Source organism: Terrapene carolina, unplaced genomic scaffold (genome assembly GCF_002925995.2).
Source record: "Terrapene carolina triunguis isolate 2854851 unplaced genomic scaffold, T_m_triunguis-2.0 Scaffold62, whole genome shotgun sequence".
Taxonomy (NCBI): domain Eukaryota; kingdom Metazoa; phylum Chordata; order Testudines; family Emydidae; genus Terrapene; species Terrapene triunguis.
Window position 1 is genome coordinate 55,632,846 of NW_020664413.1, and position 26,817 is coordinate 55,659,662.

A 26,817-nucleotide genomic window follows, 5' to 3' on the forward strand; every position below is an offset into this window, starting at 1 on the left:
TCCTAACTTATGTGGTGAATGAAAATGTCAATTTGATTTAAGATAAAAGTAACTGCTGTTTCCAGTGCCACAACATAATTTACTGTGCCTAAAACTATTTGTAACCATTTGTTGTGGATATTTATGGCTGTGGTTATTGTTGTGGATATTTTATATAGTTAAATATTATAATACAATAACACTTAATCTAAATAACACTTTTATTTCCAAAGTACCTTCAATCCTTCCTGTCTCTGACCCCACTCAAAAAAACCAAACCAACCCCCCCAAACACATTTTGTTATCCTTCCATAATGAATTCCAGAGTACTTAATCTACTGTTTTCAGTTGCATATTTCTAATCTACAGCAATAAGACTGCTGTTCTTAGCTTTCAGTGTTGCAGTATTAAAGGAATCAAATACAGTAAAGGAAGTGTTTTTGAATTATTGTAATTTGTTTTGCAACTTCTTCTGCTCTATAGTTGTCCTGCAGTTTTTTTCACTGAGCTATTATATTTGTAATTATGACCAAAAAAAGTAAATGAAAAAATACATGAAGATGTGTAGCCACTGGGTGTCTGTATTGGTCACCTCTCAATTATATAGCATCTCTCATCTGCGCAATTGCTAGGCGGGAGGGAGACAGCAGCTGCTTCCCCTGGGATGGTGGTTTTCAACCTCTGGTCCACCGACCCCTGGGGGGCACTAGAAACTATGTCTAAGATTTCCAAAGGGATCCACACCTCCACTTCAAAAAGTTGAAAACCACTGCTCTAGGAGTAGCAGGCTTCCCCTACCTGTGCCTTCAAAATCATCTTTCTAGCTACTGCTTCTTAGACCTACAGTAAACCAAATTCCATATGTCTTTATTAAAGGCGGTGTTTTCTGTAGTATGGATAATTCTGTATGTACTTTATTTATGGCCATGTCCTGTTCTATTTCCAAACCTCCTGTGCCTCTTACTCGATGCTTCCATTGGCACCTAAACACTTAGCCCCAAATCCCGTATGTTCTCTTTACATCTTGTATTTAATTACACCTTAGCTGGATGGCTAGATTTTGAATGGGGGAAGGGAAGCACTGGCATTTATATTTAAAAGGGCAGTGAACTCGCGTGTAATCACCTATTTGGCAGTTTTCAGCCATGCTATCAGTGCGCGTGGTTGTATTATCTGCAAAGACCTGTCCTTTGTCTAGTGCTTTAAAGGGTGAGGGAGGCGCTGACACAGCGGTGGGTGACGGTCACTGACTGAGATTTGGCCAGCAGAGTTCCGGCAGCAAACCCCGTCAGAGACCAGGGCCCCGGGCTGACCCCTTATGGGGGCAGGTGGGTCACCTGCGTGCCCAGTGGCGGCCGCAGCGCCCAGCAGGGCAACCGCCTACCCGGCTCAGGGGCAGCCCTCACCCCGATCCCCGCGCAAGCTACTTCCCGCTATACGTCTTAGCAAGCCACGCCTCCTGCCCCGCCCGCGCGCTCCCACCGGAGTTCCGCCCCGCCCCCACCAAGTTCAGACCTGCGCCTTGGCTCGCGCCGCGCGCGCTTCCCCTGTCCCCTCGCCCTGTTTGCTGAGTCTCGGGCGCGCGGTGCCGTGAGGCGGCTGCGCGCGACCAACGGAGCTGCAGTTTAACGGCCGTTGTGTGAGGGGTCGCGCAGCTGTAGTCTGCTCCGGGCGGGCGAAGCAGGTGATGGGGCTATGGACTCACGTCCGGCCCCAAGCACTCTGGGGGGCGGTGATGGAAGGACGTTACTTCGTGGAGAGAGGAGCGACTTGGGTCGCCCCCCGGCCAAAGGCTTTGCCGTGCGAGGCAGGCCAGCCAGCCAGCCTGGCCAAGGGCTGGGATTTGGCGTGAGCTGGGCCGATTTCCGCCTCCCCCCCTCCAGCTCCTCCGGAGTGAGGGGTGTTGGGGCTCCTCACAGCTTTGGCCCACCTGCGGGCGGCCCTTTGCTACGTAGGGTTCCCGCCGCCGCGCACGGCCCTTCTCTGGCACTGCGCTGACTGACGGGGACCGCCCGCTGCCTCGACTCCCCCTGCTCTTCAGCGCGTTTCCCCGCCGGCTCTGCCCCCCGTGAGCGAGGCTTTGGCCTGCCTGATGCCCCCACCCCGCCACTAGCGCAAGCCAAGCCCGGGGCGGCTGGAAAGCAGGGCACTCGCTCCGCTGTGCGCTCGGCAGAGGCCTGACTCTGTGCCCTGGGGGCTGAGTAGGGTAGTGGTAGGCAGGGCCGGCCCCAGGCACCAGCGAAGGAGCGGCCAATGGAAAGGGGCGCCATGTCCGGGTCCTCGGCAGCAATTCGGTGGCGGGTCCGTCAGTCCTTCTCTTCCTCTTAGAGCTGCCGCCGAAGAGGAAGAGAGAGATTGAAGGATCCGCCGCCGAAGAATGAAGCGGCACGATTGAGCTGCAGCCAAAGTGCCGCCGATTGGCTTAATTTTTTTTCCGCTTCGCTGCTTGGGGCGGCAAAAAAGCTGGAGCCGGCCCTGGTGGTAGGCATAGTGTGGGACTGCCTCTCTGGGCAATCCCCGTGCTCGGCTATTTGTTCTGCTCATGACTGTAGTTTGCATATTTTACTTCTCCAGCCGGCCTTGCGGGGGGCGATGAACACTCTGCCACTGGGTCGCCTGAAGCTCACCCTCCTCTCAGTGGCGGATTAGACAATAGGCCAAAGGGGTGTGCCCAGGGGCCCCAGCCCATTGGGGGGTCCTGGAAAAATGGGTGCCCCCGCCTGATGTGCCCCCTCCACTCAGCGCTCCTGTCAGGGTGCAGGGGCTTGCCCCACTCCTCTCTCTGGCTGGAGCGCCGGGTGGAACAGAGCAAGCCTGCGTGCCCCAACCCTGCTCCCTGGCTGAAGCGCCAGGCAGGTGGGAAGAGTGGGCAAGCTGCGGCCGGAGCAGAGCTGTGGCTGGGGGATAGGCCTGGATGCTAAGTGGGTGGGCCCCTGTTCTGGGTCTTTTAAGATGACTCCATTGATAAATGTCCTCCAAATGGATGAACCTCAAAGGAGTCCATGACATTTCCCCTCAAGTCCAATTCCAGTTCTTCAGCACTGTCAGGGTGGTGTTAAAGTTTAGTCATAAAGTTGAATTGGGAGCTATTTTAGGTCTCTTAATTCAGGGTGGTTTTTTTTTTAATTTAGCTTAGAAGGTTAAATGAGCCTACCTACATGCTAACAGCAACCAGTGGATTTATGAAGGAATTGAATACTAGCTTTGATTGATTTTTGTATTTAAATTGTATAATATTCATTTTTAAAATATCCTGTTAAAAGTAGTTGGAAAATTCTTTTTATTATTTCACCTGTCTCCCCACTTTTTTGTGTGTGGTGAAGTTCCAGTGTGCATCTTTGTCAATTGGTACATGGAGACTGTATCCATAAAACCCAAATGACCCATCAGAACATGACAGGACACTAATCCAAACTAAATGTGTCCCAAGTTCCCAACTCTTTTAATTTTAGCAAAGTCTTGTAGTGTTTGATGTTTTTCATAAAACCCTGCTTCTGAAGTTGTGTGACTGTGAGCATTCATTTAAAAAAAATAGATTTTTAGCCCATGTGGTTACAGAGTTAAGCCTGAAAATGTGACTGAACTGCCCTTTAAAGGCTCAGAAATCAAGAAAGTAAATAAAAAACCTGAAATATATTTTGAAATCTCATAATTTTAAAGCCAATCTCATCATTTTTTGAACCCTGACATGATTTTTGAATACTTCAGGTTGGAAATACTGTAAACTCCAATGCTGTTAAGGTGAAGGCAGGGTTTTGTGAAGCTGGTTTAACAGAACAGCAGTTGATTGATTACATTCTGAATCCTCAGCAGAGAAGTGGGCTAGAATATATTATCTTTTTAAATGTAAATTTGGGTTAATCAGAAAATAAAGGGAAGCTAGCAAAATCCAAAAACTGTTATACATTCAGTTTTCATGTTTGTTAAATACTTTGCTACTCTTAAACCGTTAGGGACAACTGAGTTAACTTGGCATTTTTATCTAAGGTATGTCTACACCACGAAATTAGGTTGATTTTATAGAAGTCAATCTTTAGAAAGCGATGTTATACAGTCAATCATGTATGTCCCCAGTAAGCTCAGTAGGTCAGTGGAGTGCATCCTCAATACCATGGCTAGCATCGACTCATGGAGTCGTGCATTGTGGGTAGCTTCACAGTCCCCGCTGCCCATTGGAATTCTGGGTTAAGCTCCCAATGCCTGATGGGCAAAAACATTGTCGCGGGTGGTTTTGGGTACATGTCGTCAGTCTCCCCTCTCTCCCTCCCTCCCTCCTTGAAAGCAACGGCAAACAATCATTTCGCACATTTTTTCCTGGGTTACCCGTGCAGACACCATAGCACAGCAAGCATGGACCCCGCTCAGCTCACCGCTGCTGTTGTGAGCATTGTAAACACCTAGAATCTGGCTAGGAGACGCCAGCACAAGGACGATTGTGAGGAGGACATGGACACAGACGTTCCTGAAAGTACGGGATGTGGCAATTGAGACATCATGGCGGCAATGGGGCAGGTTGATACAGTGGAATGCCGATTCTGAGCCCGGCAAACAAGCACAGACTGGTGGGACCGCATAGTGTTGCAGGTATGGGATGATTCCCAGTGGCTGCGAAACTTTCACATGCATAAGGCCACTTTCATGGAACTGTGTGAGTTACTTTCCCCTGCCCTGAAACGCAGGAATACCAAGATGAGACCTGCCCTGACAGTTGAGAAGTGAGTGGCGATAGCCCTGTGGAAGCTTGCAATGCCTGACTGCTACCGGTCAGTCGGGAATCAATTCGAAGTGGGCAAATCTACTGTGGTGCCTGCTGTGATCCAAGTAGCCAAGGCAATCAGTAACCTTCTGCTAGCAAGGGTAGTGACTCTGGGATATGTGCAGGTCATAGTGGATGGCTTTGGTGTGGCGATAGACGGAACGCATATCCCTATCTTGGCACCAGACCACCTTGCCAACCAGTACATGAACCGCAAGGGGTACTTTTCAATGGTGCTGCAAGCACTGGTGGATAACAAGGGACGTTTCACTGACCTCAACATGGGATGGCTGGGAAAGGTGCATGACGCTCGCATCTTTAGGAACTCCAGGCCATTCGAACAGCTGCAAGAATGGACTTACTTCCCAGACCAGAAAATTACCATTGGGGATGTTGAAATGCCAATAGTTATCCTTGGGGACCCAGCCTACTCCTTGCTCCCATGGCTCATGAAGCCATACACAGGCAGCCTGGACAGTAGTAAGGAGCAGTTCAGCTATAGGCTGAGCAAGTGCAGAATGGTGGTAGAATGTGCCTTTGGACGTTTAAAAGCTTGCTGGTACTGTTTGCTGACTAGGTTAGACCTCAGCGCAACCAGTATTCCCATTGTTATTGCTGCTTGCTGTGTGCTCCATAATATCTGTGTGAGTAAGAGGAAGACGTTTATGGTAGGGTGGGAGGTTGAGGCAAATCTCCTGGTGGCCAATTTTGAACAGCCAGACACCAGGGCGATTAGAAGAGCACAGCTAGGCGTTCTGCGCATCAGAGAGGCTTTGAAAATCAGTTTCATGACTGGCCAGGCTACAATGTGACAGTTGTGTGTGTTTCTCCTTGATGCAAAATCACCCCCTTTGTTGAATTTACTTCCCTGTAAGCCAATCCCCCTCCCCCTCTTCGACCACAGCTGGCAAATGAAATAAAGTCCCTATTATTTTGAATCCATGCATTCTTTATTTGTTAAAAAAAAAAAAAGTGAGATCACTGACACAGTAGCCCGGGTGGGGTGTGGGAGGAGGGAAGGACAAGGGCACATTGCTTATTGTAGCCACACTACAAATCAAAGCTGTTTGAATGACAGCCTTCTGTTGCTTGGGCCATCCTCCGGAGTGGAGTGGCTGGGTGCCCGGAGCCTCCCTCCCCCCATACTTGGGCCTCTGGGTGAGGAGGATATGGAACTTGGCGAGGAGGGCAGGCGGTTATACAGTGGATGCAGCAGCGGTCTGTGCTCTTGTTGCCTTTCCTGCAGCTCCACCAGATGCCTGATCATGTTCGTTTGCTCCCCCAGCATCTCCTACTGTGTGTTCTGATCACGCTCACTGAATGCTTTCCTGGCCTCTGCCACACCATTCAGCTGTGCCCTATCAGTGTGGGAGGACTGCATGAGCTCTGAAAACATGTCATTGCGAGTGTGGTTTTTTTGCCTTCTAATCTGCGATAACCTCAGGGATGGAGATGATACAGGGAGCATAGAAACATTTACATCTGCAGGGGGGATAAAAAGGGAGAGTAAAATTTAAGAAGATATATTTTGATATATTTTGAGAACAAAAGGGAGACTTTCACAGTGAATCAAGCAATTCACAGCAGACAGCACGTGTGCTTTAGGTACAAAGTCGCATTTTGCCTTTTATATTGAGTGCCTGCCAGTATGGTGAGACATCACACACGGCTGGGCGACAGAATTCGGTTTCCAGACAGCCATGGTAAGCCAAAGGGTATGCAGGGTTGGCTTCTTCTGCCTTCATAACGTGGGAATGGTTTCAAATTGCAGCGCCCTCCTTTCCTATAGCAAGCAATGCCGGTTGGGTTTGCCATTTAAAAGGAGGGGGCTGCAGTTTTGGGTTGGATGTGCAGCACACCCTTCCCCCCACCGCGTGGCTATTCTCCGGGATGATCTCTTTTAGCCAAGCGCAAACAGCCCAGCATGAACGGGGTCCTTTTACTGTTCCCTTACAAAAATTCCCCTATTTCAACCAGGTGACCATGAATGATATCACTCTCCTGAGGCTGACACAGAAAGATAAAGACCAAATGTTGCATGAATGCAACCAAAACCCAGGACCATTCACTGCCATGCTTTGTGCTGCAGTGATTCCAGACTACTTGCTACTGGCTTGGCATGGTAAAGTGTCCTACCGTGGAGGACGAAATAAGGCAGCCTTCTGCAAAGGCTTTCAGAGTACCTCCAGGAGAGCTTCATGGAGATGTCCCTGGAGAATTCCCGCTCCATCCCCAGACATGTTAATAGACTTTTCCAGTAGCTGAACTGACCGCAAATGCATCCCAATTCTTCAGGGCAAATCAAATATTAAACACAATTGCTTTTAACCCCTGCTGTGTAGTTATAAATGTGCACTCACCAAAGGTGCCTTCTCTGCCTTTAGGGTCCGGGCACCTGCCTTGGGAGGGTATTGGCTCCAGGGTGATGAAAAGGTCCTGGCTGCCGGGGAGAACGGATTCTCCGCTTGCCTGCTGCACATTCTCCTCCTCCTCCTCCTCTTATTCATCCACAAAATCCTCCTCCATGTTCCGTGAGACTCCCCCCTTGCAGGTGTCCCTGGACAGTGGTGGGGTACTGGTAGGGTCCCCCCCCAGAATGGCATGCAGCTGATCATAGAAGCGGCATGTATGGGGCTCTGACCCGGAGCAACCGTTTGCCTCCTTTGTCTTGTAGTAGGCTTGCCTGAGGTCTTTAACTTTCACACAGCACTGCTGTGTGTCTCTGGTGTAGCCTCTCTCCACCATGCCCTCTGCGATTTTGGCATATATATTAGCATTTCTTCTTTTTGATTGGAATTCTGCCTGCACAGATTCTTCTCCCCATATAGCAATCAGATCCAGTGTCTCCTGTTCGCTCCATGCTGGAGCTCGTTTGCGATTCTGGGACTGCATGGTCACCTGTGCTGCGGAGCTCGCCACGCTGACCAAACAGGAAATGAAATTCAAAAGTTCCCGAGGCTTTTCCTGTGTACCTGGCTAGTGCATCGGAATTGAAAGTACTGTCCAGAGTGGTCACATTGGAGCATTCTGGGATAGCTTCCGGAGGCTAATACCATCAAATTGCACAATGCTGCGTCTGCACTACCCCAAATTCAACCCAAGAAGGTCAATTTTAGCACTACTCCCCTCGCCGGGGAGGAGTACAGCAGTCGATTTTAAGAGTCCTTTAGGTCGATGGAATGGGGTTGGTTGTGTGGCCACATTGCTTATAAAATCGACCTAACGCAGCTAAATTTGACCTAACCTTGTAGTGTAGACCAGGGCTAAGAACTCAGAGATCTCTGCAAACTGAGATATCTCTAGGGTTAAGAGGGATAAGTAACCCTAAATAGAGACCTGTTACTTTTTATTTTTAAAAGCACAAGCATAAATGTGCCTTTACAGTGTGGATAAGAACAGAACATAAGAATGACTGTACTGGGTCTGACCAGTGATCCATCTAGCTAAGTATCCTGTCTTCCAACAGTGACTGGTGCTAGATGCTTCAGAGAGAATGAACATAACGGGGCACTTATTGAATGATAAATTCCGTGTTGTCCAATCCCAGCTTCTTTTGGACAGTGAGAGGCTTAGGGACACCCAGAGCATGGGGTTGCATCCCTGACTGTCTTGGCTAATAGCCATTGACGAACCTATCTGCCATGAATGTATCTAATTCATTTTTGAACCTAGTTATACTTTTGGCTTTCACAGCATCCCCTGACAATGAGTTCCACAGTTTGATTGTGTGTTGTGTGAAAAAGTACTTGCTTATGTTTGTTTTAAACGTGCTGCCTATAATTTCACTGGATGACCACTGGTTCTTGTGTTATATGAAGGGGTACATAACATGTCCCTTCACTTTCTCCACACCATTTGTGATTGATAGACCTTTATCATATCCCTCCTTAGTCATTTATTTTCTAAGATGAACAGTCCCAGTCTTTTTAATCTCTTCTAGGGCTGTTCCATACCCCTAATCATTTTTGTTGCCCTTCTCTGTACTTTTTCCCATTCTAATATATCTTTTTTGCAGGGGGAGGAGGAGCGACCAGAACTGCACGCAGTATTCAAGGTGTGGATGTACTATTTTGAATTCAGAGCTCAAAAGCTTGTCTCTATCACTAACAGAAGTTGATCCAATAAAAGATATCGCCTCACATACTTTGTCTCTCTGATATCTGGGGACCAACATGGCTATAACAACACTGCAAGCAATCTTTATGTTGTATCCTTTTGTACTTTTTTCTTTGTGATAAACAGGGCCTTTTTGACAATGGCGAACCAAGCAACTGCTGAAACATCCTCCATTTTCTCCCTGGGTTCTATTAGAGGGCACATGAAAGAGAAGAAAGATAGAGCTTTAAAAGCTGCAAAACTGAATGCCTCTCTTGCATCTAAAATCAAAACTAAAATAATAAGTGAGTGTAATTACTTTAAAGTAAACTGTTACAGTAATTTAATCCATATACTGTGTGCACCATTGAAGTAGATGGGGGGATGGATGTGCTTAATGTTTGCTAAATTGCCTAAATAAAGAGGATTATTATTAATATAATATTAAAGTTGAGAGTTGAAAAATGGTCTTGTGGCTAAAACATGTTACTTGGAATGACAATTATTGTATCCTTTACCTGGTTCTTTGTTAGATTTTCTGTCCTTGACCTCTGGCAAGTCAGCTAGGCCAAACCTTTTAAAAGTGCACACTAATTTCAGGTGCCTCAGTGGTAGTTGTGGTTGTTCAATATGTCTACAGTCAAAATGTAGTTATCTCATATTGGGCACCAAAATTAGTGGATTTTTAAAAAATGTTGGCATTAACTTCTGTGTGCCTCACTTTCCCTCATCTGCAAAATATGATGAGGTGTAAATAAGTCATTGGGCCATATACTGAATGATGAGGATAATCAAAACTCTTTAACAACTGCATCATTCTCTGAGCAGTATCTGTCCTGTGCACTGAATGAGTCAAGAATAGCTTTGTTTTACAGACTCCATAGCTAAACACATAGTTTTCGCATGTTCTTTATGAGAGACAATGTAATGAGATATGTGAATGAGACAGGTTTGTCGTGTTAGAAACTTGGGTTCTATTCCCATCACTGCTAGAATTGATCGTGCAACCTCTCAGATCTTCAAATATCTCAGCTGTAAAATGTGGGAAAATCATAAATACTTATCTGTCTCTGAAGGCAGAAGTGTGAGGCCTTGCTCAATAATGATTTTGAAGGTCACAGAATTAGTAACATAGGCACTGGAAGAAGTGCAACTAGAACTCAAGATCTTCTTGCTCCCAGCCCAGAACAACTATTGTTAGGCCAAAAAGTATTTTGATACAGGAATAGAATCAGTTTTGCCTGTGTCTTGTCTCTAGTTCTGTGTGTATAAAGCAGAAAACTCAGCAGCACTTTGGATCATACACAGTGGATTAGAACATTAAGACAATGAAGAGCAAGTGTCCAATTGGTTCTACCGTGCCTGTGCAAATGGTGATTTTTTTTTTCAAAATGACAGTGGAAAGCATCTCTAAGACCTAAGGAATTTTACCTCCTTTTAAAGTTTAAATTCCTACTCAAAACCTTTGAGACAGTAGCGTTGTTTAAAAAACAAATGAACAAATCCAGAAATATATTTTAACATTGGCAAAACTACCCATTATTAACCTTGTTCTTGGAAACAGCTACACAGTTTTTGCTCAGACTTTACCCCCTCCCCCCCCCCAAAAAAAAAGAGTTCAGCTTGAGGCAAAGACCATAAATGGAATAAACTTTTAACTTGAACCTGACTGGATAGGTTTCAAAGTGATAAAGCAACTGCAAACAAAGGTTTGTAATGTATGTTAGGCCAACAGTAAGCATTGCTACTGCACCATCAGAACTATGAGTAATGTCATAGACTGTAGCTGAGACAGAGGCAGACTGACTGGAAGAAAGTGAGGGGTGAGCAAAAAGTAGAAAATTATGATTATTTTGTTTCTTTCTACAGACAACTCTTCTATTTTTAAGATCTCTTTAAAACATAATAATAAAGCATTGGCTCTGGCTTTGACTCTGGAGAAGGAAAATACTCGGAGGCTGAAGAATGAGAAGATCTTTCTACAGAAAGAAGTAGAGGAGTTGCATTTTCATAATGTCGTACTTCGTCAAAAATTAAACTGTTTGGTATGCTGTAATTACCATAATATTTAAACCTTCTGAGCAACTAAAAGCAAATATCACATTTTAATGGAAACTTAAGAGGAAATTAGTTTAATTTTTTTAACTAGAACATTTAAAAATATTTTTTCTACAGTAATTATTTAAAATACACAGTTGCCAACAAGATGGAAAAAGGTGGGGCTATATATTGTCTCTCAATAGCATTCTTGTTCAGAATTCATTTTTCCTTAATAGGATCACCTCATGCTTCTGACTGATCCGAAACTCAACAACACACCTCTGTGTGGACATTTTAATCCCAGTTTTACTTTTATATTTTTCAGTAAACAAATTAATCAAATGTAGAAATTTGCCTTCCTTTGCCTTGATCATGAACAGGTTACAAAATATTTTTACTGTTATTTATGATTTCTTCTTGTATAAGGGCTTAACTTTTTAAAAGAGAATTCCATCTTTAAGTCCTCATTTATATTTTTATATACAGAATAAAACTCTCATAGAAATAGAAGCATTTATGAATAGCAACCTTTTAACAGCAATTGAAATGAGCAGTTTTTCTGAGGTAAGTGTCTTTTGTTTGAATATTTACAACGTTGTAAATAAAAGGGGGTAAAGCTATTGTGTCTGCTGCTTAGTCTTATAGTCTGTACTATTTAATTTTTGACCAAGGGTACAATTTTCAAAAGCACCTTGATCTTCAATGGAATGTAGGCTTCTAAGTCATGTGGGCACTTTTGAAAATTTTACCTCAAGTGTTTAGGTATTTGGGATGAAATCCTGGCCCCAGTGAAGTCAATGGGAGTTTTGTAATTGATTTCAAGGAAGCCAAGATTTCACCCTTTGTATTTCGAGAAACTAGTTCTAAAGTTACTTAGCTACTTATCCTGATGAAGCCACATTGTGCAAAAGTGCTGTTGGTAAATTAACAGGTGGCAGTCTTTCTCAGAGAGCTAGTACTATTCTAACTTCCTATGGTGTTAGAGGGAACTGTGCTGTGGGGGATTCTCATCTTTTAGATGAGACCTCTGCCTGAAAAATGAGGTATGAGTCCTGGTATCATGGCAGAATTCCAATTTAGGTAATACATTTTGCTTTCCTATATACCTATATAGTTTCAACACAATATTTTTTCACTTCCTGTTCTAAACTATTGAACACAATTGCTGTGCACTGTTATATAGCTTCTGCACTTCAGTGATTTCTGAAATAATTTATGTATGTGTATGTGCTTTTGGGAATAAAGTAATCTGTAAATATAAAAAAAGGTTTGTCTGGGCATAAAACAATTTTTTCCTTGAAATCATTGTATTCTTTTGAAGGAATGTTCTCTAGGCTGTATAAATATATATATACATATCACATATGCAGTCGTAATAGCTATATGATAAATTGCAATATATCATCCACTTTTCATCACCTCACCTGTTCTCTGCCTAATGATTCATTTACCTTGGACTGTATATAATACTCTAGATCTTTGAGCAGTTTCTAATGGCTACTTCCCTTTTTTTCTTAATTTTAATAGCATATTCAGAATCCTCTTACAGTGCCAAGTGGTCAAAGCAGCTGTGTTGATCATCAGTCCAAGACTTCATATCATTCAGTTAGGTAATATGGGTCTGTTTCACAAACTGGGTGAGCATGCAAATGTGAAATTCTGCTAAAATCTGTCAGGGGCTTTTATAGACCTAGTTGCTGCATGCTGTTCTAGAATAAAGAAGAGAGATTTTTTTTAAAAAGGTAATCAGGAAAGCTTTTGTGTCTAGTTTGGAAAACGATTGTTTGAGACATCAAATTATTAGCAAAATATACAAATAGGCAAAACTGTTGTCTACATAAATTTTGTCATTTCTCTCTAGCATGCAAAAGAGAAAGTGCATCAGAAAACAAAAAAAAATCCCCTAAGATATAACCAAAGCAAAAACACTCTCCACCTGAGTTCTTGTTTTCTGCTTACTTTCATATAGTATTTATGTGATACATTATATTTCTCCTTCATAGTAAAACTTCCTCTTTTCAGATCTGTAGGAATGCCAATGAAGGTTCCATTAATTGCAGTACATAATGCAAAACAGCAAGGCAGCCCTTCATTGTGTGAAAAATCAGAAGATCTTTGTAACCTCACCTCTGTAGTATCAAATGAAATTTGCCCAGCTCAGATCAGTGTTGAATTGTTGTTAGAGTCTGAGAAAAATAAGCAAAAGTCAAATGAAATAGACAAAATGGAATCAATCTTTGACTCAAATATATTTTTCAGAGGTATGGTGTATTAATTTTTTGTAATCAATTTGTTTTTAGAAATTACTGTTTAGTATATAAAATAACTTAATTATGGTGAGATACAGTACATATACATGATAAATAAAAGCCACCATTTCATGTCAGTGAAGACTTCTGGGGACTTCATAAGCCTTAATATTTTCTTTCATTTAATTGCAAACAAGGATGCCCATCCACAGCTATGGGCGAATCAACAATTATTTAAAGAGCAATTCTTACACAAATAACTACCCAAGAGCATAATAAAGCCCAAAATTAATATAATCATATGGTACTTCAAAGGGAAAAAAGTATTCTATTCAAATCCAACCCCCCCCCCGCGCCCCCCCCACCACCACCACCAAATTGTTCCCATGCCTTCAGCCTTCCCCAAAAGCCTTAGCAAATAGATGGCCTCTAAAACTTTAAAGTTAACACATTTGGGCTATTTCAGTCCATGGGAAAGCATATTGCAGAGCCAAGGGGCCTCACAGAAAATGTCAGGCTATTCACCTCTTCTATTCTAAGGTGACATCATCTTGAGCACTTTCACTGACTGCAGCTGTGGTAATATCACATAAAGAGGTAGATGGTTTTAATTAGCAAAATCCCAGGATATCTAGGGCTTTATAGATCAGAACCAGCACCTTAAACTCCCCGCAAAACCCAATGCAGATCTCAGAGCATTGTTATCATGTCTTCTCGACAAAAAATACTACTTAAATAGAGCGGTGCTCCATTCTGCACCGGCTTCAGTTTCCAAATGTTTCTAAGGTGTAGCATCTCCGGTGCTGGAGAATCTACCCTCACAGACCCCACGGTGTGGCTAGTCAGGAAGTTAGGAAGCACTCCCAGAAGCATGGGACTTCCTGTAAGTCCACTTCAAAGAAATCAGACATGCCTGCAAGCAAATGCAGCAGGTTGGCTCTTGAGGACTTAGTACATCCTAAGTCCTATAGGCACAACAAGAAAGCCCAGAAACATTGGGCTCCACCAGCTCTGGACTGGGCTCCATTAGAATCAGTGTCCCTTGCTCCTCACAAGAGCCAGGACCCTCTGACACCAGTGAAGACCGACCATCACCGGATACCATCATCATCGCCAGCACCAATGGCCCTGACAGAAAGAGTCCCCCTTAAACCTCAGAGATCTGGATCCATGGCTGCACCACAGAATATTTTTGCTCTCCCAGCGCCAGAATCCCCCCTCCTTCGGGATCCTCCATTTCCAGGGATCTTATATCTCCTCCAAGAGACCTTCCTGCAGGACAAAGCCTATTGCCCTCTTCCCCCCCACCCAATACACAACTTACATCCATAGGCGCCGACTTCCCCTCTGCCAGCTGGGTGCTCGACCCCCCCCGGCCCCATCCCTGCACTGCCTCTTCCCATCCCTGCTAATTTTACCTGCTAATTTTTCCCCGTGGGTGCTCCAGCTCCAGCCTATGCTTACATCTCTCCAACAGCACTGATGGTACCTCCACTGGAACCCAAATCAGCCTTTTCCTCCTCGGGAGATTCAGAACCATTGAAGAAACCACTCCTCCTGTACCACCCTTACCCATTTCCCAGGAGCCCCATACGCCCTGGGACTAACCACCACCTAATCTGACTAGGAGTCACTGGTACCCCATGCCATGGGGATCTCCATGGCCACCTGTTGACCCCTCTTACTGGCCATATTGGGGACCCTTGCACCAGTACCCTCTTTCAGAATCTACCCAATCCTCCAGGGAGTCGCTGCCTGCCTCCCCTCTGAGGGAACCATCAATTTAACCCCAGATCTGATAAAGAAGGAGGAACGCTGCACTCCGGTTCTGGCAGTTCTACCAGAACAGGCCAGACAACCATCATCATTGCCGGATGAAGCAGTGACTTCAAAATCCTTTTTCCCTCCAGATGACTTCAGGCAGTTCCAAGATCTGCTGTGCAGAGTCACCGGGGGACTTCAGATTGCATAGAGGAGATCCAGGACTCCCAACACAAGCTCTAGGACATCCTCCACACCTATGGACTTACAAGAATAGCCCTCCTGATTAATGAGCCCATACTAGAGCTGGCTAGGATAGTGTGGCACACCTGTGCCAAGGGCATGTCTACCCTCCCAAGGGGCAGAGAGACGTTATGTGCTGGCTAAGAGTTCAGAATTCTTATTCTCTCACCAAGCTTCCAACTCATTGTTGGTTCAGGCTGCTTTGGAAAGGTCCAGGCAACAACTCCCCAGATCTGCTCCCACAGGTAAGGAGGGTAAACACTTAGATCTGCTGGGGAGGAAGGTTTTCTCATCCTCCAGTCTTCAGTTCAGGATAGCCAGTTATCAAGAGCTATTGGCTAAATATGATTTCCTGAACTATGCTAAGAGGAATTCACCAACAGCCTCCCACAGCAGGATCATACTCATTTCCAAGCTGTGATAGAGGAAGGAAAGTTAATAGCCTGAATTGGCCTCCAATCTGCAGTCAATACGGCCTGTCTTCCTCTAGGGCCATGGCAACTGCTATTGTTACCCGCACCCTTTCCCCTTTGCTTTGGATCTTGTCTGATTCATGGTGGAGAAGGAAGTGAAGAGGCGGTCGGTCTGCCCTGCCCTTTATTGCCTCGGTTGGAGGCACAAGGCAAGCCAGGGTGCATGCATGGACCAACAGACACTACTTTCAAATTCTCCAACTCCAGGGGCATGTGGTGCATGTGTAACCACACTGTGGAATACAGATAGGGACCACATATTTTGAAGAGCCTCCAGTTACAGGTAAGTAAACTCATCTACTTCTGACAGTAAAGGTTGCATCCTCTTCACCAGATGTAGATATAAACATGTATTCCAGGTCATTGCTGTTGTGCAACTAGGGCTCAAACTGCACTTTTCAGTTGCAAACTTGGGCAAACAATTGTAGAACAGAAGCCCGAAGGACTTCTGTCATATCCTCCAGCTCTCTTTCCTCAACATACTATTATCACTTCAGTCATCTCTGCATTGAGGTTTTTTAGACCATCTATTCTTCAGTCTCAACCAGATGTTATCTGTGGTGTTCAATGATATTATCTGGGCTGAATGAGTGAGAAAGGGGGAGATATAAAGCTGGATGTTATTTGTATGCCAAAATCATTGCACCTTGAGCCACGAATCTCCTTGACCCTTGTAATTCTGGGAACATGCCTGGTTTTGGCACATTTTATGTATTGGTCAGTGATCTTCTGGTAATGGATGAAGATCAGCTGTCCATACTGATATTTTAAGATCTATACTAGTGGTTCTCAACCCAGTCAGCACACAGATGCGGCCCATGTGATATCCTTGGGGCCATACAGGTAGTATATATATTGTATGGATGCGGCCCACATAACACATAGAGAGCTGCATATGCAGCCTACAATGGTAAATAGGTTGAGAACCACTGCGCTATACTGTTGAATAGAAGCAGTAATGATATGGAACTCTGTGGTAACCCTAACTTGAGAGCCCATGGAGGGACAGAGCAGTTGCCCATAACTATCCATTGTGATATCTCCAAGAGAAAAAGAATAAAGTCACACTAAAGCAGCATCATTGTTCCACTAGAATTCAAAAGTTAGTCAGTAGCACCTCCTGACTGACACTGTGGAAGGCTGTTGATAGACTCTGCGGGGGAGGGGTATACTATATATGGTACAGTATACTATGTATAAAGTATAGTACAACACTTCACCTAAAATGGGCATCTGCATATTTCTGGTGCAAACTTCAGTAATCCATGCTAGTCTGAAAGCTATAAGTAAGTGTGAAATGCACATTTTGGATACTTTTTTACTTTTGTTAAGTCACTGACATTCACTTGCTTTGGTTGCAGAAAATCAGCCATGTACATTACTAAGTTCCAATAGTGCCCTCATGTCTAATCTGGATAATGTGCCATCTGTGGGACAGTCTGAAGAGTTTACAAAACCACATGATAGTCCATTACCACTCTGTGGAAATGTGACTGAAAGGAAAAAACATGCAACATCTTGTAGATCAAACACTGATGCAGGTATAGCGGATTTTAATAAAAAAGTGACCCCAAGTAATGTGTCAGATTGGAGCATTGACAAGGGCAACACCACCAATGAAATGAGTGTGCAAGCAAAACCAAATGTGTTGTCTCATCCTGATTCACCACTTCACCCTAGCAATGAATTTAAGACAAATTCAAATGAGGTCCATTTTGGTAACCAGCTAAAGCCCGAGGAAACTGTTTATGATACTGAAATGGAACTGACTGCCAGTGATGTGGGTAAGATACTCACAATTACATCAAAAGCCAAAAATAAAAGGAATAGTAATGCCAAAACTGATAAAATTTCAGCAAATTTGAGAAAAGTGAGATATTCAAACACAGGAAAAAAAGATAAAGAGAAAATTAAAAGCAATCCTAAAGGCAGTTCAGATTTTCATAGTGAAAAAAGGCACAAAAATACTGAAAAGATTATAGATTCAAACACTAGTGAATCAGACACTCCAAAATTTCAGTTGGAGGCAGAACAGATGGCTAAAAGGAATGCTTTGGGAGAGCTGACGCTACAAAGGACCGATGAACATGATGTACAGAATTCCCAATACAACGATAAAGCTACCAGAAGGACATATCTAGTTAATTTAGCAAGCCCAAGTAAACAACAAAAAACTGATTTACAACAGAAAATAAACAAACAAACTCTCTCAGAAAGATTAGAAAATATGGACAAGTTCCAAAACCCAGATTCTAGCTCATCTAATAGCAAGGCCCCATCAAAAGATTATTGTACTAAAAGTGTGCCATGTATAGAAAACCACATCTCCGGTGTATTGTCTTTACAGCAGGACTTAGTGGATGTAAATGAGAAACATATCAAACCAAAAAGAAACTGTAAAACTTTCCAAATCCCTTCTACAATAAGCAAAACAAATGACTGTAGAGAGGAAATTGAGGAGCATTCAGCCAGTAGTTCAAAACAGCCTGGAGCAAAGGCATGCAAACCTGATTGCAAGACAAAACAACACCAGAAGAGTGAATGTCACAAAGAAGATAATTACAGTGACAGGAGAGAACCACAGACTTCTAGTCACTGTGTAGATATAAAAAAAATAGAACGAAAGAGTAATAAGGTTTCGCTGGGCAGTTCAAAGAATGTATTGGCAAAAGCTAGCCTGAAAACTAATATACAGCCAGATGATTTTACACAGTGCACACTTTCTGTAAGGCAAGAGTTAAAAAACGAGGACATGTTGCACACTGAGATTGTTCATGGAAACAAAACTACAAATACTCAGCAAATTCAGGGAATTTTAGATATTAAGAGCAGTGTAACTGTAAACAAACAGTGGGCTAGATCTTCCTTGAAGAAGGTGGATGAATATAATGTTAATATGTTAAAGAAAGGGGTAGACCGTATATCAAAGGCAAATAAAAAGACTTGTATTGTCATTTCTCCAGATGATCAGATTAAAAACAATGAGAGACTTATTTCTGAGACCAGGCTAGAAGAATGTGACATCAGGCAAGTTGACCAGGTGGAACAGAATATTTTAGATGACCAAAAGGTCAGAACAGGGAGAGAACCCTTCATGAACAAGTTGATCAATAAATCAGTATTAACGAACATTATGATTGAAGAACCATGCCTTTTAAAACTCTCACCTGTGACCTGTTCTAAGGATATGCTGTTTAATTCATGCAACTTTTTGCAGGAGGGTCTCCCACAGGTGGAGCTCTCTGCTGTTGACTACCATAAAATTTCAGAAAATTTCCCTGTACTGAAGAACTCTGAAATCTTTGAAAAAACTAACTATGAGAAAGTATTGTGTGCTAATAGAGCAAAGAAGATGGAGACAGATTTTAAAGTGTCTTGCCAAAAACTCTCAGGAACAGGCAGTGGTAAGTATTTGAGCAGAGAAAGAGATAAGGAAATTTCTTCAGCGTTTCTCAAATGCGGCCACTGTGGCCACATGCGGCCACCAGGGGCTTTTCTTGCGGCCACAGCCTCCTGGGCTGTGATGGGGGGGAGGGCAAAGTAGAGCCCGCTCTCCCTCTCTGTTGCTCCTGGATGCTGGGGCCAGCAGCAGGGATTGGGCCCTGCCCCCCTCTGGAGACACCTGGGGCACAATGCTGGAGGAGCAGGCAGCCAGTGAGTTCTCCATCTTCCCAAGGGTGGTGGGGCTCAGGCTTTGGGCTTCAGCCCTGGGGTGGCAGGGCAGCAGGCTCTGGTCGTGGGGCTTCGGGCTCCAGCCCTGGGCTCTGGCTGCGCAGTGGCAGGCCGCAGGCTCCAGCCACATGGCTTCAGGTTCTAGCCATGGACCCCATCCTCCGGCCGTGGGGCTTCAGGCTCTGGCCGCAGGGCTTTAGGCTCCGGCCGCAGGGCTTTAGGCTCCAGTCTCCCACCCCCATCTGCCCTGGCCCCCAGTGCCTCTCCCAACCCTCCATCCAGGCCTTAATTTGTCCCCAGGCTTGCCAGGGCTGAGTAAATCTGCTGTGAAAAGTGATACTTATATGTTTGTTAATATCACTTTTCACAACAGACTTACTAGCTAGCAATAAATAAATTACAATGATTTGGATGTATATATGTGCATATTTATTTAGTTTTTCTAACGCTAATCAAGTATTTTAGGAAAAAGCGTGAGAGTTGCCACCAGCAAGAGTTGGTTTCCGCACTCTGAGACCACCAAAAAATGTGTCCCGAGAACCCCTGTGATTGTGTAATGCCTTGTACAAAGGAAAGGTAACTTCTTTTAGTATTGCCTGTATAGATCACCACTCTTAGGGCTGGTCTACACCCAGCCGCTAGTTTGGCGGCTGGGGATCGAAGTTCTGGGTTCGACTTATCGCGTCTGGTCTGGACGCGATAAGTCGAACCAGGAAGTGCTCGCCGTCGACTGCGGTACTCCAGCTCGGCGAGAGGAGTACCGCGGAGTCGACGGGGAGCCTGCCTGCCGCGTGTGGACCGCGTCTGAACCGCGGTAAGTTCGAACTAAGGTATGTCGACTTCAGCTACGTTATTCACGTAGCTGAAGTTGCGTACCTTAGTTCGACTTGGGGGGTTAGTGTAGACCAGGCCTAAGTCATAAATTTCCAAGCACCATCAAAGCTAAGTAATGCAGGAGTAGAATTGGAAGGACTGAGAACCACTGAGGGGATTTTCTTGGGTTACAGTAGCTAATATTCTTATTGGTTTATAATATATCCCAGAATCATGTTTAGCCCAAGCAACTTTAAGTTGTTTACAATCTCAGAGAATCAACCTGATAGTGCCTCTACTATCTTTGCAATGAATATGATAGAATTACGCTGAAAGTTTTGCTCTTGAATATTTAAAAATGGAACAGTTCAGGAGGGCAAGCTGCCATCTGTTTTACTGCTGTATAAGGGGCAAATAACAATTTAAAGGTTTATTAGACTCTTCTTGCAAATGGACGATAGAGCCAAGAGTATTTTCCATTTACTGCTTTTACAGTTCCCACCAGTATGAAATTTCATTAAGAATACCCTAACTTCAACATGAATTCTGAGAACTTTGCAAAGAATACCTTGTTCAGAACTTCTCTGATATCTGTCTATAAGGATACTTTGAAGTGCCAGCCTATTTTTCTAATTTTCTAATATTCAGAAAAGAAGTTCAAACTTTTCAATAGTCTGGAAGGAATACTGAAATTGCTTACAATATATTGTATTGTATACTGAAATTGCTTACAATATATACAATATATATAACAGTCTCATTCAACTGTTGTACTTCTCTGCATTACAGGAGATAAAGAGTCATATAAAGGAACCATCTGTGCCAATATTTAAACATGCTACAATGTTTAGCTTGAAGGTCTCAGAGCATAAGTGTGCCTATATAGTTGAGGTCTACCTTGTATAGATGTGTTCAAAGGGCACCTGGCATACCTAGCAGCTCTGACTCATACATGGTGGGTTTTTTTTAAATGAAAATGCACCCCTTATCAATGTCTCTGCAATCTTGACAGTTTAAACAAATTATGTTAACCATTGTTAAACTAGTTAGACTTCATAAATCAGGAATAAACATAACATCAATACTTCCTATTTCTACTTCTTTGTTCAATAGTCTTAGAAAACAGATGGACTTCCCCCATGCACTGAAGGTCAGCAACCTCAGTTTATGTTGGACTGATAATGACTGAATTCCTGAGTAGACAGTATAACTACGTGAGTATAAATTACATCCAGACATGAGTAGGAAGCCAGTACAGTTTTTAACGTAATAATGCAAGGTATTTTCTTTGACTGGTCCCACTCAGAAGGCAGCTCAGATTTATCTAAAACAGTTTATTTAGGCAAGACTTTCTCATGGTCATCGGCCAGAACCAGCTAGATCCTGGAGCAGTATCTTTGATGCTACATAAACTTCCACCAGAACAACTGGTCCTTGATGCTACTTCAGGCAGAGCTTACGTACAATAACATAGAACACGCAGCAAAGCCCTTTTTTTTTTAATTGTGGCTTCCACCATCAGTTCTACCACAACTTCCAGCAGCCCTGGACTGGATACAACAGATACACCAACCCAAGATGACCTAAAAGCGCAGCTGGAGGATGCCAAGAAAAGTTATAAACAATATGCAGCCCGTCAATGATAGGAGGGATAGGCCAGAAGGTATGGCTCTAGATGAAGCACCTACACATGGACAGGCCATCCCACAAATTGGACTACCAGTTCCTTGGTTCCTACTGAGTTCACTGGCAAATTAACTCAGTCACTTTTGAACTCGACTTACCCTATTTCCTCTGAATACATCGTTTTCATGTGCAACTCCTGAAACCCATTCCCTCACCGCTCCCAACCACTCCCCTTGCCAGTATGTGTTCAAGACCACAATGAGTATATTGTCCACAAGATACTTGATGCCAGAATCAGACAAGGCAAACTCTGGTATCTCATGGATTGGGAAGGTTACTCTTGGTTTGACCCCTGTCTCCATCTCCAGCTTCAACCCTTGGCTTCACTCCTGACTCTGACTCCAGCGTTGACCCCGGCTCTAGTTCCTGCTTCCCAATTCCAACCACTGTGCCTAACCACTCACACCCCAGGGCTTACAACAGGAGCGATGTGAGCCCTGACATCAAACTGCAGGAAATGATTATTAAGAAATAATTTTCACTCCTGCCCCAATCTGAGTTCTAAAGCAAGATATAAGTGGTACCTATCTACATGCATTGAATCTGAAACCACGTAGGAGGCGCAGAAGCATTTAGTGTGTTTCTCAGTTCTCCCAAGAGATTAGAGAATCTCCGTATTATTTCAACTTGGATTCCTCTAAATGCTAAATCGTTTTAGGGATTTTGAGAGGAAATCTGATGTATGGTGAAGATCTTTGAAACTTGGATAAGGAAATGTAAATCATTTCAGTATTTCTCCCAAATTATCAAAAGTGTTTGACCTTCTGATTCCAAATTAAAGTGGCTGTTGAAAAGATTGGATGGCATTCTGAAATGTCCTTAGTAAAATCAGAAAGCTATGGGGAAGCTCAAATTAAAAAATAATTTGCTGCCTAATTTTTTGATACAGCACTTATGTTTCCCTATTATATGCTTTATGGCAGGAAGGGAACTGAGAAATTTTCCAAACTCTCTAGATCTCTCCACAGTTTAAGGATATGTGACTCAATTCATCATTTCGCTGTGGCCCCTTTCTGCAGCTTTGTAGGCGTATATGAGCATTAAAGTTAGCAGGTGCTGCTTCCAGGGAATTCCCTTGGCAATAGGGAGAGTCTCCACATGGTGATTCTGTGCCATCCCTCTGCATCCCCAGGCATTTGAGGCCATGATTGTAGCACAGCTGTACTCTGGCAATTCCCGACTGCTACAACAACCTCTTGGGGTCATAGGAAGCCAGGTCCAACTTACAGCAGCCCTGAGGCTTTTTCTAGTTTGCTAGCCCTCAACTGGCTCCAGAATATTTCTTTATCCCTATCCATCAGTCCTGTGCTGAGTGGAACTTGGATTCACTGAGAATCAGGTCCATGTGACTCCAAAGTAGGAACTGTACCCAGAGAACTTTAGTTAACAAATATTAGCGTTCAGGTGTTTTTAAAAGGTTTAATCAGTGATTCAGAAATTACTTGAAATGAAAGATGGAAGCATAACTGTATTCACAGGTAGAAAGGCCCTGCAAGATCAGACAAATACCAGTTTATACTCCCACACTTCCTTGCCTAAACTCCAGAACATTTTAGAAGAAAACTCAACACCAGCTAGACGGAGACGAACCACTGTTTGCTACAAAGAACCCAAAATAAGCAGGTCAGTATAAGTAAGGTATTTTTTTTTCTTTCAGCAAATTGTTATTGCATCAGTGTTACTGAAATATCCCTATCAGATATCTCTCTGATTTCTTTACATGCATGTCATATCTAAAATGATCTGGGACACTGTACTGAATAGCTAGATTGGTTATGTTTATACTCCCAAGTTAGTATTTTAATTGAAGAATTAAATGACCCTGATTCATTCCTGTGTTACTTCACTTTTATGCTGGTATAACTCACTGAAGTCAGTGTAGTTTTGTCAACATAAAACTGGAGTAATGCAGTGGAGAATCAGGCCCTATGTTTCCAACAGTTAGTAATGTGGTGTGTACACACATAGTTGTAGATACCTAACATTTGGACTTTCAGAATTCATTAAGAAAGCTAGCATTTTAAAGTATATCAAGAGTAGATTTTTTATTCCTATTGAACTTAGATTTTTTTCAAGAGTATATAGTAGTGTCTTGAGTTTAGTTTGACCCTTTAACCATCTCCAGTGGTCTTTCTATGTCCAATTTTACATTTGCTGCTTTTGGAAATCTGATCTCTCAGCTAGTTCACGTTTAATTAGCTAATTTCTTCTGTTGTTACTATCCAAGATCATTTTGAAAGAATATCCATCTTTTATGTAAGGATTAAGGCTGCCTAAGAGCAGGTCACTTTGGGTTGATTGTAACATGACTTAGATGATGCTAATAAGGCTGAAGTCCCAGTGGTTTTAACTATAATAGAAGTGCATTGAGTCTTGCAGCATTGATAGCCAAAACATCACTGCTATTTTGAAATGTAATTTATATATAAAAACAATGAAAATGTGTCTGTGTATTTACTAAATAGGATAGATGGGCACTAAATGGGCACTCTCTCTCTGATACCCATTCAAAGGACTCCATGGGCTGGTCTACACTACACAGTTAGGTCGATATAAGGCAGCTTATGTCGACCTAATTATGCCATTGTCTACACTACAGCCTTCTCCCACCAATGTAAGTGCCCTACTACACCAACGTGTAATAACTCCACCTCCATGAGAGGCGTAAGGCTTATGTCAGTATAGTTAGGATGATGCAGTGTCCCTGTAGACACTGTGTTCCTTACATCTGCTGTCTTGTCAATTTCACAGCAGGAGCCTTGAAATTGACAAGAAAGCCCCCACTACCCTGGAGAGCTAGGCAGCTTCAAACCTGGCTCTGGGCTGGGACCTGGGGCGAGAAGCTGGGATGTCTTTGGACCCAGCTCCTGGCTGGGAGCCCGGAGAAGAAGTCTGAGGGGCCCCCACCTGCTCTCTGCCTGGAGCCGGGCAGCCTTGTCAATTTTATGCCTGGGTGAGCCATGAAATTGACAAGGCTTCCCAGCTTCTGGGGAATGGGGAAGAGAAGCCCTGGGCGGCTTCCTCTCACTCCTGGTAGGGAACGGGGAAGAGAAACTCTGGGTAGCTTCCCCTGCTCCCAGTGGAGACCATGGAGCGGTGGGGAGTGGGGGACAGCTCACTGGAGCCTGTGGGGCAGCCGGGCTCCTGGCAGAGAGCTGCCTGCAGAGCTGAGAGGCCAGGCTCTCAGCTCCCCCCCACCCCCTGACCCTCTTAGGTCAGTGGAAGTGCTCCTGGTGAGGACATGCACCACAGACCTAAGGAGGGTAGTATGGATATGCACCACTGCAGTAATTACTGTAAGATGACCGAATATAGGTCGACTTACCTTTCTACTGTAGACATACTGTGTGTCAATCATTCTGTTGCAGCAAAAGAGCCCTCACAGTGGCAATACAGCCTTGTTCCAGTTTTTCTAAAAAAGAAAGTGACATCCAACTAAACAATGAGATAGAAGGGCTACAGATAAGATAAGTCCAAAGAAAAACCAGACATCTCACCCTTTTCATAACTTAATGCAAAACACTTTTTAAAACTTAGCCTTCCCCCAGTAAGTTGTTCACACACTCCCTCATACATGAACATAATTAAATAAAAAGAACCTCCTAAATTAATCAAGCTATTTCTTCTACAGTCTGGGAAGCAAAAAAGAAAAATATTATTTCTACATTTAAATACTTGGAAATTGGTCAGATGCGAAGGTGATGTGTGCCATATAGATACATATGTAGTAAAGTTTTGAGGGTTATCACCTTCTAAAGTAAATTCTAAATACACTGGAATTTCAGAAATGTGTGCTTTCCATAAAACCTCCAGGCAACTTCAGTACACCAAGCCCTAACTATTGTTTACCATGTTAAGAGTTGTGATATAACCTCTCATTATTTAAATGGCATTAATATTTTAATTCTTTCTTTTCTGCAGTAAATTGAGGCGTGGGGATCAGTTTACAGATATGGAATTTCTGAATTCCCCAGTCTTCAAAGTTAAAAATAAAAGAAGTTTCAAAAGTAAACCAAGACTAATCTGAGGAAGACAAGCAAGAAGAGAACTGCCTTTAAGAATAATACACATTTTAAAATATATAATATCATATTTTTCAAAATTGGGTAAATCTTCCTTACTGTTCTTTTGTTTAACTAAGCTTGTTCAGGTTAACTAAACTTGTTCTGCTTACCTTCCAAAGTGGAGTTTTTTGTGACTGAGGTCCTGGTCTTATACTTCTTAGGCAGAATACCTCCCTGAGTAAGGCAAGTAGGATTAGAGACCCTACATTTGTGTTATGAACTTTTTCTCAATAACTTTAATCTGTTTCAAGACTGCTTACCATCTTTAAATTTTAAAAAAAGTTGGAAATTTTACTAAGAATAAAAACAAATCACTAGATTTTTGGGGGAAATCCATTGTGGTGTTTTCACAATACTAAGCAGATTTTTTTCTCATTCTGAAACAGACATCACAGACTAAATCTGGTGGCGACAGTCTTTTTTTTTAATTACAAAATTATAATCCTATCATAAAACATAGAGCAAAACAAAATGTGATGGAATTCCCTGACTTTTATGGATTTGTTGGAATGTTGATGAAATTTTAATGAATTGTGTTGTATTGTTTTAGATTGAATTTCCCTTTTTCTGTGACGGAAAGAGTTGTGAAAAGCATATTAAAAAAATATACTCTTTCACTTGAAGATTTTCCACTTGGTTTCCTCTCTCAGTTCAGAATTGCAAAAGTCCTTGGTCCTCCAATTTTTTGATTTATTCATTATTTAATTATTTTTTTAAAATGTGTGAACAGATGAGTGGGGTACAAAGCTTGGGAAAGTTGCTAGACAAGGCTGGAAGACTTTGTAAGAAGCTCTATGTATCATACTGTTATTCAGCACTTACAGTATTCTTGGGGCTTTACAATACACAAGACTAAAAACACCATTCTCTTCCCCTGCAATCAGATCCATGCATGTGTACCCCTGAGAAGCCTCATTGACTTCAGTGGGGCGCTGCAGCAGCGCAGGAGACTGCATAAACAAATTTGATTGCAGAATCTAGGGCCT

The 26,817-nt window shown here is 43.2% G+C and overlaps 1 protein-coding gene across 1 annotated transcript; it reads left to right on the plus strand.

Annotated features, from left to right (window-relative positions):
- Positions 1-1,714: 1,714 nt before the first annotated feature.
- On the plus strand, positions 1,715-25,814 carry SGO2 (shugoshin 2). Its single transcript, XM_029910524.1, is given in 9 exon segments — positions 1,715-1,827; positions 8,930-9,135; positions 10,700-10,875; positions 11,357-11,434; positions 12,398-12,507; positions 12,893-13,131; positions 16,958-19,000; positions 23,246-23,390; positions 25,689-25,814. Coding segments are annotated over 9 exon segments (3,216 nt in total). The 3' UTR covers positions 25,795-25,814.
- Positions 25,815-26,817: the final 1,003 nt, after the last annotated feature.